The sequence below is a fragment of the Ranitomeya imitator genome, chromosome 1 (assembly GCF_032444005.1).
Source record: "Ranitomeya imitator isolate aRanImi1 chromosome 1, aRanImi1.pri, whole genome shotgun sequence".
NCBI lineage: Eukaryota > Metazoa > Chordata > Amphibia > Anura > Dendrobatidae > Ranitomeya > Ranitomeya imitator.
In genome coordinates, this window is record NC_091282.1 from 313,086,328 (window position 1) to 313,099,177 (window position 12,850).

The 12,850-nt window shown below is 42.9% G+C and overlaps 2 protein-coding genes across 2 annotated transcripts in view; one reads left to right on the forward strand and one right to left on the reverse strand.

Annotated features, from left to right (window-relative positions):
• Positions 1-12,850, forward strand: part of PRODH (proline dehydrogenase 1) — a 220,076-nt gene that overhangs the window by 107,367 nt on the left and 99,859 nt on the right. The window lies entirely within an intron of this gene.
• On the reverse strand, positions 731-1,669 carry LOC138657506 (uncharacterized). The gene is made up of 2 exons (XM_069745287.1): positions 1,180-1,669; positions 731-1,091 (listed from the first exon to the last, which is right to left on the reverse strand). Exons 1-2 carry the CDS (start codon positions 1,527-1,529, stop codon positions 731-733), a joined length of 711 nt encoding a protein of 236 aa, XP_069601388.1. The 5' UTR covers positions 1,530-1,669.

Consider the following 12,850-nt stretch of genomic DNA (forward strand, 5'->3'; position numbering starts at 1 on the left):
TTTATTGGTAACAGTAGAACTTTTGGTATGCACATCTTGATTTAAAAATAAACTCAAACAGGTACCCAACATGGTTAAAAGGTAAACCCAAACAGGTACGCAACATGAGGGTAAAAACCAAACTGGTATACAACATGGGTAAGGTAAAAACAACAGGTACGCAACATGGGTAAAGGTTAAAGTTATTACTAGGTATACACAAAGTGTTTAAACTATATCATCCTGCCAGTGTATTCTTCCTTGGGGTGAAATAAAATATTCTGCAAAGTGATCCCGTATTCTGGACACTGTGGCAGAACTTCTGTATGTATGGATGCTGTAATCCATCAAGGTGGTTTCGGCAGAATGGTCCTCAATGGAAAGCTGTTCCTTGGATATAACATAATTGTGGAGGACAACACACGCTTTCACCACCTCATCCACAGTGTTTGTGTTTAAGTTTATGGATGTCAAGAGAACTCTCCATTTGGCGGTTAGGATCCCAAACGCACACTCCACCATTCTCCTTGCACGTGTGAGTCTGTAGTTGAAAATTTTTTTGGTATTGGTTAAACCACGGCTGGAGTAGGGTTTCAAAAGATGCTCTGAAAGCTGAAAAGCTTCATCCCCAACACATACAAATGGCATTGGTGGATCGGAAGTTTGAGGCAGTGGTCTTGGGGGGGGAAATTGAAAGGTTTTTCCATATAAATGCCGCCCCATAGAAGACAGATTGAAAACTTGCGAATCATTAGAACGACCATACGCCCCCAATGTCCACCGCTACAAATTTGTAATCCGCATCGGCGATGGCCATCAGCACGATGGAAAAGTACTTCTTGTAGTTGAAATACTGAGATCCAGAACCAGCCGGTTTCACGATACGGATGTGTTTCCCGTCCACCGCACCCAAGCAATTGGGAAACTGGCACACTTCCAGGAATCTGTCAGCTACTTCCAACCATGTCTGCATTGTGGGATGTGGAATGTATTCTTCATGCAAACAGTCCCACAGTGCACGGCAAGTGTGCCTCACTATTCCTGATATTGTGGAAATGCCCAGTCTGAATTGAAAATGTAGGGAAGACAGGGATTCACCGGTTGCTAGGAATCTGTGAAGAAAAGGAAGGAAGAAATTACTACAAATTCAAAATATCAAATAGAGTCCACAACAAAAGTTGATGCAAAAAGAATGCTTACCGAAGAGTCACCATCAGACGCTCAGCTGGGGTAATGGAGAATCGGCAATAGGTATCACTCCTTCTTATCAGATGTTGAACCCGCTCCACCAATATATCAAAGTTCTCCGCTTTCATCCGAACATAGCAGAAAAACTTTTCAGGGTCACCTCGAAGCTCCATATACAACGTTGAAAAGACTCCCCGGGTCATTCTCTGTGCCGTGATGGGGTGGATCCACAAACGGCGTCGTCGCAGACGCATGACACGCTGTCTCTCTTCCTCTTTCTCCATCACAATAGCTTTTAATCGATTCGCCTCTGTGATGAAATCCACGTTGTTCTGCAGAATCTTTGCAATAATGCCCTCCATCTTGCTCTGTAGCTTGCTCCTCTCCAACCCGTCACAGATGTTAAGAACACTGTATATATAGTTTTCAGCCGGCCAATCACCTTTTTAGCCTTTCAGGGGGCGTTTTTTAAAGCCGGATCCGTAAAAAACCGGAAAGAAAAACGGACTAAACGGATGCGACCGGACAAGCCGGATCAGGTTTTTTGCCGGATCCGGACAACGGATCCGGCTAAAAAACCGGATCCGGCTCATCTGGTTGCATCCGGTTTCTTTAAAAAAAAAACGGATCCGGTGATGCGGCGCGACGCCGCATCCGGCAAAAAACCTGATGTGTAAAAGCAGCCTAATTAACAGCACCTGTAACTTACCTGTGGCACCTAACAGGTGTTGGCAATAACTAAATCACACTTGCAGCCAGTTGACATGGATTAAAGTTGACTCAACCTCTGTCCTGTGTCCTTGTGTGTACCACATTGAGCATGGAAAAAAGAAAGAAGACCAAAGAACGGTCTGAGGACTTGAGAAACCAAATTGTGAGGAAGCATGAGCAAACTCAAGGCTACAAGTCCATCTCCAAAGGCCTGAATGTTCCTGTGTCTACCGTGCACAGTGTCATCAAGAAGTTAAAGCCCATGGCACTGTGGCTAACCTCCCTAGATGTGGATGGAAAAGAAAAATTGACAAGAGATTTCAACGCAAGATTGTGCAGATGTTGGATAAAGAACCTCGACTAACATCCAAACAAGTTTAAGCTGCCCTGCAGTCCGAGGGTACAACAGTGTCAACCCGTACTATCCGTCAGCATCTGAATGAAAAGGGATTGTATGTTAGGAGACCCAGGAAGACCCCACTTCTGACCCCGAGACATTAAAAAGCCAGGCTGGAGTTTGCCAAAACTTACCTGAAAAGCCTAAAACGTTTTGGAGGAATGTTCTCTGGTCAGATCAGACAAAAGTAGAGCTTTTTGGGCAAAGGCATCAACATAGAGGTTACAGGAGAAAAAGAGGCATTCAAAGAAAATAACACGGTACCTACAGTCAAACATGGTAATATATGTTTTGGGGTTGCTTTGCTGCCTCTGGCACTGGACTGCTTGACCGTGTGCATGGCATTATGAAGTCTGAAGACTACCAACAAATTTTGCAGAATAATGTAGGGCCCAGTGTGAGAAAGCTGGGTCTCCCTCAGAGGTCATGGGTCTTCCAGCAGGACAATGACCCATAACACACTTCAAAAAGCACTAGAAAATGGTTTGAGAGAAAGCACTGGAGACTTCTAAGGTGGCCAGCAATGAGTCCAGACCTGAATCCCATAGATCACCTGTGGAGAGATCTAAAAATGGCAGTTTGGAGAAGGCACCCTTCAAATATCAGGGACCTGGAGCAGTTTGCCAAAGAAGAATGGTCTAAAATTCCAGCAGAGCATTGTAAGAAACTCATTGATGGTTACCGGAAGCGATTGGTCGCAGTGATTTTGGCTAAAGGATGTGCAACCAATTATTAGGCTGAGGGTGCCAATACTTTTGTCTGGCCCATTTTTGCAGTTTTGTGTGACATGATCAATGTTTTGCTTTTTGCTTCATTCTCTTTTGTGTTTTTTCATTTAAGACAAATTAAATGAAGATAATAATACCAAATAATTTGTGTCTGCAATCATTTTCTGGAAGAAAATGAGTATTATCTGACAGAATTGCAGGGGTGTCAATACTTTTGGCCATGACTGTACATACATACATACATACATACATACATACATACATACATACATACATACAGGTCCTTCTCAAAAAATTAGCATATAGTGTTAAATTTCATTATTTACCATAATGTAATGATTACAATTAAACTTTCATATATTATAGATTCATTATCCACCAACTGAAATTTGTCAGGTCTTTTATTGTTTTAATACTGATGATTTTGGCATACAACTCCTGATAACCCAAAAAACCTGTCTCAATAAATTAGCATATTTCACCCATCCAATCAAATAAGTGTTTTTTAATAACAAACAAAAAAACCATCAAATAATAATGTTCAGTTATGCACTCAATACTTGGTCGGGAATCCTTTTGCAGAAATGACTGCTTCAATGCGGCGTGGCATGGAGGCAATCAGCCTGTGACACTGCTGAGATGTTATGGAGGCCCAGGATGCTTCAATAGCGGCCTTAAGCTCATCCAGAGTGTTAGGTCTTGCGTCTCTCAACTTTCTCTTCACAATATCCCACAGATTCTCTATGGGGTTCAGGTCAGGAGAGTTGGCAGGCCAATTGAGCACAGTAATACCATGGTCAGTAAACCATTTACCAGTGGTTTTGGCACTGTGAGCAGGTGCCAGGTCGTGCTGAAAAATGAAATCTTAATCTCCATAAAGCATTTCAGCCGATGGAAGCATGAAGTGCTTCAAAATCTCCTGATAGCTAGCTGCATTGACCCTGCCCTTGATGAAACACAGTGGACCAACACCAGCAGCTGACATGGCACCCCACACCATCACTGACTGTGGGTACTTGACACTGGACTTCAGGCATTTTGGCATTTCCTTCTCCCCAGCCTTCCTCCAGACTCTGGCACCTTGATTTCCGAATGACATGCAAAATTTGCTTTCATCAGAAAAAAGTACTTGGGACCACTTAGCAACAGTCCAGTGCTGCTTCTCTGTAGCCCAGGTCAGGCGCCTCTGCCGCTGTTTATGGTTCAAAAGTGGCTTTACCTGGGGAATGCGGCACCTGTAGCCCATTTCCTGCACACGCCTGTGCACGGTGGCTCTGGATGTTTCCACACCAGACTCAGTCCACTGCTTCCTCAGGTTCCCCAAGGTCTGGAATCGGTCCTTCTCCACAATCTTCCTCAGGGTCCGGTCTCCTCTTCTCGTTGTACAGCGTTTTCTGCCACATTGTTTCCTTCCAACAGACTTACCATTGAGGTGCCTTGATACAGCACTCTGGGAACAGCCTATTTGTTGAGAAATTTCTTTCTGGGTCTTACCCTCTTGCTTGAGGGTGTCAATGATGGCCTTCTTGACATCTGTCAGGTCGCTAGTCTTACCCATGATGGGGGTTTTGAGTAATGAACCAGGCAGGGAGTTTATAAAAGCCTCAGGTATCTTTTGCATGTGTTTAGAGTTAATTAGTTGATTCAGAAGATTAGGGTAATAGGTCGTTTAGAGAACCTTTTCTTGATATGCTAATTTATTGAGACAGGTTTTTTGGGTTATCAGGAGTTGTATGCCAAAATCATCAGTATTAAAACAATAAAAGACCTGACAAATTTCAGTTGGTGGATAATGAATCTATAATATATGAAAGTTTAATTGTAATCATTACATTATGGTAAATAATGAAATTTAACACTATATGCTAATTTTTTGAGAAGGACCTGTACATACATACATACAGTTAGGTCCATATATATTTGGACAGAGACAACATTTTTCTAATTTTGGTTATAGACATTACCACAATGAATTTAAAAAAAAAAACAATTCAGATGCAGTTGAAGTTCAGACTTTCAGCTTTCATTTGAGGGTATCCACATTAAAATTGGATGAAGGGTTTAGGAGTTTCAGCTCCTTAACATGTGCCACCCTGTTTTTAAAGGGACCAAAAGTAATTGGACAACTGACTCCAAGGCTATTTCATGGACAGTTGTGGGCAATCCCTTCGTTATGTCTTTCTCAGTTAAGCAGATAAAAGGCCTGGGGTTGATTTGAGGTGTGGTGCTTGCATTTGGAAAGTTTTGCTGTGAAGTACACATGCGGTCAAAGGAGCTCTCCATGCAAGTGAAACAAGCCATCCTTAAGCTGCAAAAACAGGAAAAACCCATCCGAGAAATTGCTACAATATTAGTAGTGGCAAAATCTATAGTTTGGTACATCCTGAGAAAGAAAAACAGCACTGGTGAACTCATCAATGCAAAAAGACCTGGGCGCCCACGGAAGACAACAGTAGTGGATGATCACAGAATAATCTCCATGGTGAAGAGAAACCCCTTCACAACAGCCAACCAAGTGAACAACACTCTCTAGGAGGTAGGCGAATCAATATCCAAATCTACCTTAAAGAGAAGACTGCATGAAAGTAAATACAGAGGGTTCACTGCACGGTGCAAGCCACTCATAAGCATCAAGAATAAAAAGGCTAGACTGGACTTTGCTAAAAAAACATCTAAAAAAGCCAGCACAGTTCTGGAAGAGCATTCTTTGGACAGATGAAACCAAGATCAATCTCTACCTGAATGATGGAAAGAGAAAAGTATGGCGAAGGCGTGGTACAGCTCATGATCCAAAGCATACCACATCATCTGTAAAACATGGCTGGAGGCAGTGTGATGGCTTGGGCATGCATGGCTGCCAGTGGCACTGGGTCACTAGTGTTTATTGATGATGTGACACAGGACAGAAGCAGACGTATGAATTCTGAGGTATTCAGAGACATACTGTGTGCTCAGATCCAGCCAAATGCAGCCAAACTGATTGGTCGTCGTTTCATACTACAGATGGACAATGACCCAAAACATAAAGCCAAAGCAACCCAGGAGTTTATTAAAGCAAGGAAGTGGAATATTCTTGAATGGCCAAGTCAGTCACTTGATCTCAACCCAATTGAGCATGCATTTCACTTGTTAAAGACTAAACTTCAGACAGAAAGGCACACAAACAAACAGCAACTGAAAACCACCGCAGTGAAGGCCTGGCAAAGCATCAAAAAGGAGGAAACACAGCGTCTGGTGATGTCCATGAGTTCAAGACTTCAGGAAGTCATTCCCAACAAAGGGTTTTCAACCAAGTACTAAAAATGAACATTTTATTTAAAATTATTGAATCTGTCCAATTACTTTTGGTCCCTTTAAAAACATGGTGGCACATGTTAAGGAGCTGAAACTCCTAAACCTTTCATCCAATTTTAATGTGGATACCCTCAAATGAAAGCTGAAAGTCTGAACTTTAACTGCATATGAATTGTTTTGTATAAAATTTATTGTGGTAATGTCTATAACCAAAATTAGAAAAATTTTGTCTCTGTCCAAATATATATGGACCTAACTGTACATACATACATACATACATACATACATACATACATACATACATATTCTAGAATACCCGATGTGTTAGAATCGGGCCACCATCTAGTAGTAAAACAAAACTGGAACTATGACTTGCCCGAATCCAGCACCGATTCACCACTACTTCTGCTCCAGTCTCTGTGTTTTCGCTGTATTGTTGATGTCACATTAATAGCTGCAGCCAAAGAGCCCCCATGATTGTGTTCTAAGGTTTTGAAGCTCAAAAACTAAGCAAAAAAAAGTAAATTGTGGTGTTTGTGGGCTCTGCCACGTCCAAGGGAAACTGGATGACCAGGAGATTAGAAAGAGGGGAATTTTATTGACAACGTGTTTCATAATTGCTCCAACTCCTTCATCAGGAACCTGACCCGAAAGCAAACGGGTATACCTGATGGAGTTAGAACAACTCGGAAAGCATTGAAAATAACCTTCCCCTCTTTCTAATTTCTTGGTTACCCTGTGTCCTGTGGACCTGATGGCAACCCACCAATGCCGCGTTTGGTCCAGTTCAGCGAGGGGCACATCAGCACATCCTACCATTCCTCGAGCCCTATGCAGTGTTTTTGCTAGCAATTTGCACAACCTTGCCAGGGGAGCAACTCCCTTGAGTTTCTATTTCTCAGTTTTATCCCACATATTTCACACATGGAAAGGGCCCCTTCTTGTTAGGTTACGTTCACATGTTCAGTATTTGGTCAGTATTTTACCTCAGCATTTCTAAGCCAAAACCAGGAGTGGAACAATCAGATGAAAAGTATAATAGAAACACATCACCACTTGTGTATTTATCACCCACTCCTGGTTTTAGTTTACGAATGCTGATGTTAAAAACTCACCAATTACTGAATGTGTAAACACGGCCTTATTCTTACAGAATCCGGGCTATGAGATGCATAATATTTAACATTACAACATTTGGTCAGATTTGGATAGAAAAACCTGATTAGTATTAGTCACACAGATAATGGCAGCATTGACAAACTTACTACTCATGTTATTTTTACATGTATTTTCACATAACAGAAAAGTACTGTATTTTCTGGATTATAAGATGCACTGGTTTTAGTTATTTTCCCCAAAATTTGAGGTGTGTCTTATAAACCAGTTGGTGATGAGCGAGTATACTCATTACTCGAGGTTTCCCGAGCACGCTCTGGTGGACTCCGAGTATTTGGGGGTGCGCGGAGATTTAGTTTTCGTCGCCTCAGCTGCATGATTTGCGGCTGTTAGCCAGCCTGAGTACATGTGGGGGTTGCCTGGTTGCTAGGGAATTCCCACATGTATTCAGCCTGTCTAGCAGCCACAAATCATGCAGCTGAGGCGACGAAAACGAAATCTCCAAGCATGCCCAAATATTCGGAGACCACCCGATTGTGCTCAGGAAAACCCGAGCAACGAGTATACTCTCTCATCACGAACTGGTTTATAAGACACACCTCAAATTAACCTTTATTAACTCCATATCAGCATGGGTTTATGAGAAATCGCTCCTGTCAAACCAATCTAATCAGTTTTTATGAAGAGGTAAGCTATAGACTGGACCAAGGTGAGTCATTGGACGTGGTATATCTCGATTTTTCCAAAGCGTTTGATACCGTGCCGCACAAGAGGTTGGTACACAAAATGAGAATGCTTGGTCTGGGGGAAAATGTGTGTAAATGGGTTAGTAACTGGCTTAGTGATAGAAAGCAGAGGGTGGTTATAAATGGTATAGTCTCTAACTGGGTCGCTGTGACCAGTGGGGTACCGCAGGGGTCAGTATTGGGACCTGTTCTCTTCAACATATTCATTAATGATCTGGTAGAAGGTTTACACAGTAAAATATCGATATTTGCAGATGATACAAAACTATGTAAAGCAGTTAATACAAGAGAAGATAGTATTCTGCTACAGATGGATCTGGATAAGTTGGAAACTTGGGCTGAAAGGTGGCAGATGAGGTTTAACAATGATAAATGTAAGGTTATACACATGGGAAGAGGGAATCAATATCACCATTACACACTGAACGGGAAACCACTGGGTAAATCTGACAGGGAGAAGGACTTGGGGATCCTAGTTAATGATAAACTTACCTGGAGCAGCCAGTGCCAGGCAGCAGCTGCCAAGGCAAACAGGATCATGGGGTGCATTAAAAGAGGTCTGGATACACATGATGAGAGCATTATACTGCCTCTGTACAAATCCCTAGTTAGACCGCACATGGAGTACTGTGTCCAGTTTTGGGCACCGGTGCTCAGGAAGGATATAATGGAACTAGAGAGAGTACAAAGGAGGGCAACAAAATTAATAAAGGGGATGGGAGAACTACAATACCCAGATAGATTAGCGAAATTAGGATTATTTAGTCTAGAAAAAAGACGACTGAGGGGCGATCTAATAACCATGTATAAGTATATAAGGGGACAATACAAATATCTCGCTGAGGATCTGTTTATACCAAGGAAGGTGACGGGCACAAGGGGGCATTCTTTGCGTGTGGAGGAGAGAAGGTTTTTCCACCAACATAGAAGAGGATTCTTTACTGTTAGGGCAGTGAGAATCTGGAATTGCTTGCCTGAGGAGGTGGTGATGGCGAACTCAGTCGAGGGGTTCAAGAGAGGCCTGGATGTCTTCCTGGAGCAGAACAATATTGTATCATACAATTATTAGGTTCTGTAGAAGGACGTAGATCTGGGTATTTATTATGATGGAATATAGGCTGAACTGGATGGACAAATGTCTTTTTTCGGCCTTACTAACTATGTTACTATGTTACTATGTATGGGGAAAAAAGTGTTTTTGTTTTTAAATAAAATGGTTCATGTTATAATCTGCTTTTGTGGTAGTTTACCTGGGGGGCAGCGATGGTGCGGCAGGTTCACTGCTGGCAGAGGTAGGAGATACTGCGGACTCCAGGCTGGTTGGGCGGGGTGTTTGGCATTGGCAGGAGTTGGGGTATGGCTGTGGGCCTCTGGCTGGTATGACGATATTTTGTTTGAGCTTGGAGCCCCGCACCTCCCATTTTTAAATTTTTTTTTTTTTTTTTTTTTTTTATGCATTGGACTCTGAAAACAGCCACCAAAGGCGACACATGCACATTTGAGATCTCTGTGCCGAGATCTCAATTTGCGTATGCGCCTCCTCCGGCAGCCATTTTCCCGGAGTCCACCACATAGTGTGTGGAAAGTTTTCCAGGTTTTCTTAAAATGTCGGCCAAGTGCCCTCATCATGTACCACCCTGGAACTCACAGCCATTGCCCGATTCCTGCTGCTGCCAGAAGTTTCTGACAGCAACGACCCTGGAACCCCACTTCACCACAGGCAGTAAGCTCCACTGCAGCTACAATTCGGATTAGGCCGGCGTATTGCATCCGATGCGAGATCATCGGATGCAATATGCTAATGACACTCGGCTCCTGCTCGCAGCAGAGCAGGAGCCAAGTGTCACGCGTCTGTGCTCCGATTCTCTCGCACAGGGAGGATCGGAGCACAGCTGCGAAGGAGGCGGAGAAATGAATTTCTCCATCTCCTCCATTGCTGGGGTCCGCTTATAACGCACATCACTCGGATGATATCCGAGTGGTGTGCGCTGTGAGCCGAGAGTTTTCCTCGGTCCGAGACAATCGCAGCATGCTGCAATTGTCTCGGACCGAAGAACACGGCCGACAAAAAGTCGGCTGGTGGGAGCTGCCCCATAGCTTAAAATTGGTCCGAGTGCAATGCAATTTTTTTTTTATCGCATTGCACTCGGCCGTTTAAAACACCAGTGTGACGCCGGCATTATAAGACTCGCCCCAGTTTTCCCCCCAAATTTTGGGGAAAAAATGTGCATCTTAGAAGCCGAAAAATATGGTGTATAAAATTGGTTATTTTAGTGACCTGGAATATAGTAAAGGTTGATTTTGAAGATGTTTATATGCTCCAAACAGGTGACCTCTTTCTGAAGCTCGTCCTCGTCACTTTACAAGGAGTGCCTGTAATTTATCTACTTGTATCTTCCTTTGTGATGGGGTTCGTTTTGTGACTGAATGGACAGGTTTGCTTGATCTTGAGTTCCAGCTGGTGTTTTTGTTCTGCATTGTGTTTCCAGCTGAAATGGGTGCACAGTGTGTAGCTAAATAACATATCTGCAAGAAGTTTGGATACATTATGTTCCTAGTTATTCTCTAAATAATTCATTCTTACAAATCTTTTTTCCCTGCCTGTGTACCAATAAAGGATCAAAATTTAGGTAGTCCCATTATGAAGAAGGGTTGAAGCCAGATTGCTCGTCTTTTGGAGAAATGTGACTTTTTGACTTTAAGGCTATGTGCACACGCTGCGGATTACTCTGGATTTTTCTGGACTGATTTTGGCAATTCCGCAGGTAAACCACACTGCGGATTTACTGCAGAATTACCGCGATTATTTTGCGGATTTTTTGCGGTTTTACACCTGCGGATTCCTATTATGGAGCAGGTGTAAACCGCTGCAGAATCCGCACAAAGAATTGACATGCTGCGGAATAAACAACGCTATGTTTCCGTGCGTTTTTTTTCCGCAGCATGTGCACTGCGGATTTTGTTTTCCATAGGTTTACATGGACCCGCAGCAAAATCTGCAACGTGTGCACATACCCTAAATCCTTCCATAAAATCTGGATATTTTAAGCTGTGGGTTTTCTTTTTGTTTAGTAAAATTTTTGATAATGAATATCATTTTCCGAAGTCATTGTTTTCATTTTATTTCAAGAGACTCGCTGTAACAAAGATTTACAGTATTAAAATCATGTGAATTATTATAATGGACTAATGACAGACAATTGCCCATCCCCGTGTACGGAAATTCAGTAGTAAACACTAATAGACGGGAAAGTTGGAACAATAGACCTAAACCGCATTCAACTCATTTGTTGCTGTGCCGTAGTCAAGATGAAGAAAATAATTTCCTTCTCAGATTTCGCCGTTCGTCCCCAGCAAGTCTGCATTAAATTAGCGGCTTGGGTTGCATGCAGATTATTATACAAATTTCACCCTATGCATTCCAAATGGCGCAGTGAAAATCCATAACTTTGCACCCAAGAATGAGCGTTCCGAGGAATGAAAAATCTACAATATAATCTGAGTGCCATACACTGTTTCATGGGCGTAGAGATCTGAGAACGCCATCCACTTGTTATATTGTAGATTGCTGCAAATTTGTAGTCCATCATATTGACCAAAAATTTGCCAAATTCTGCCATGTCTGAACATGACACAAAGGGTCAGTGTTATTAAAGATCTGTCCAAGTTTGAGATTTGCGAGTTTTCAGTGGTTGATACATTTTAATGGCTAACTAAACAGATGGTTCACAAATTACAAGTATTTGAGACTACTCGGGTCCCTTCCTGTGTAGTCTCGAAAGCTTGCAATTTTTTACCGTCTTTTCAGTTAGCCATTAAAAGGTATCAACCACTGAGGACTCTTAAATCGTAATGTTTTTCTATCTACTGGCTAACCCAGTACCAAGATATATATCTTTTCTGTCCAAAGTTGTAACCATTGGAGTCCAGGTGCTGTGTTCACTTCAGGTGTAACGTAATTTACCATGTCTATGCAGACAAAATGGTGGTCTTATTGGGAACAAGGCTCAAAACTAGGGTTGAGCAACCTTGACCTTTTTAGAGTCAAGCCGTGTTTCGCGAAACCCGACTATCTTAGAAGTCGAGTCGAGTGGAATCGGCCGATTATCGCGAAAAGTCGGGTATCGCCCGAAACACGAAACCCAATGCAAGTCAATGGGGGAGCATAGTCGGCAGTGAGTGGAGGCCAGGAAAACACCTACACTGCCCATTTTAATGGCAAAAACATCCATTCTTGTTACAGAAGCTTGTCAATCGTAATTTACCTTATAATAATTGGAAGGCATTTGAAATTGGGGGTAATTTGGCTAAAGTTGTGGGGGGTAGGGCTGGTTCAAGTAATTAGTGGGCCCAGTAAATCTGGACCACGTCACGGCAGTGGAGCAGGGAGAGGTAAGTATTTCAACTTTGCAAGTGCTGTGATCCTGAGCAAGCAGGGGGGCCCACTCGTTGGCATTGGCACTGGCACAGGGCCCCTCAAAGTACAGCGGTGTGTTTGCACGGCGGGGGCGCCTCCCACCGGCAGCAACACTTTTGCGTACTATGAGAGGCCCTGTGCCAGTGACGTCGCCAACTAGTATTCCTCCCCCCACCTGATGAAGGAACCTGCACTTTCATCTGCACCTTCCTCTTTGTCCCCGTGTAAGGTGGTATGGTATGCGGGAAGAGGAACCTGACTTAAAGCAGGGTCA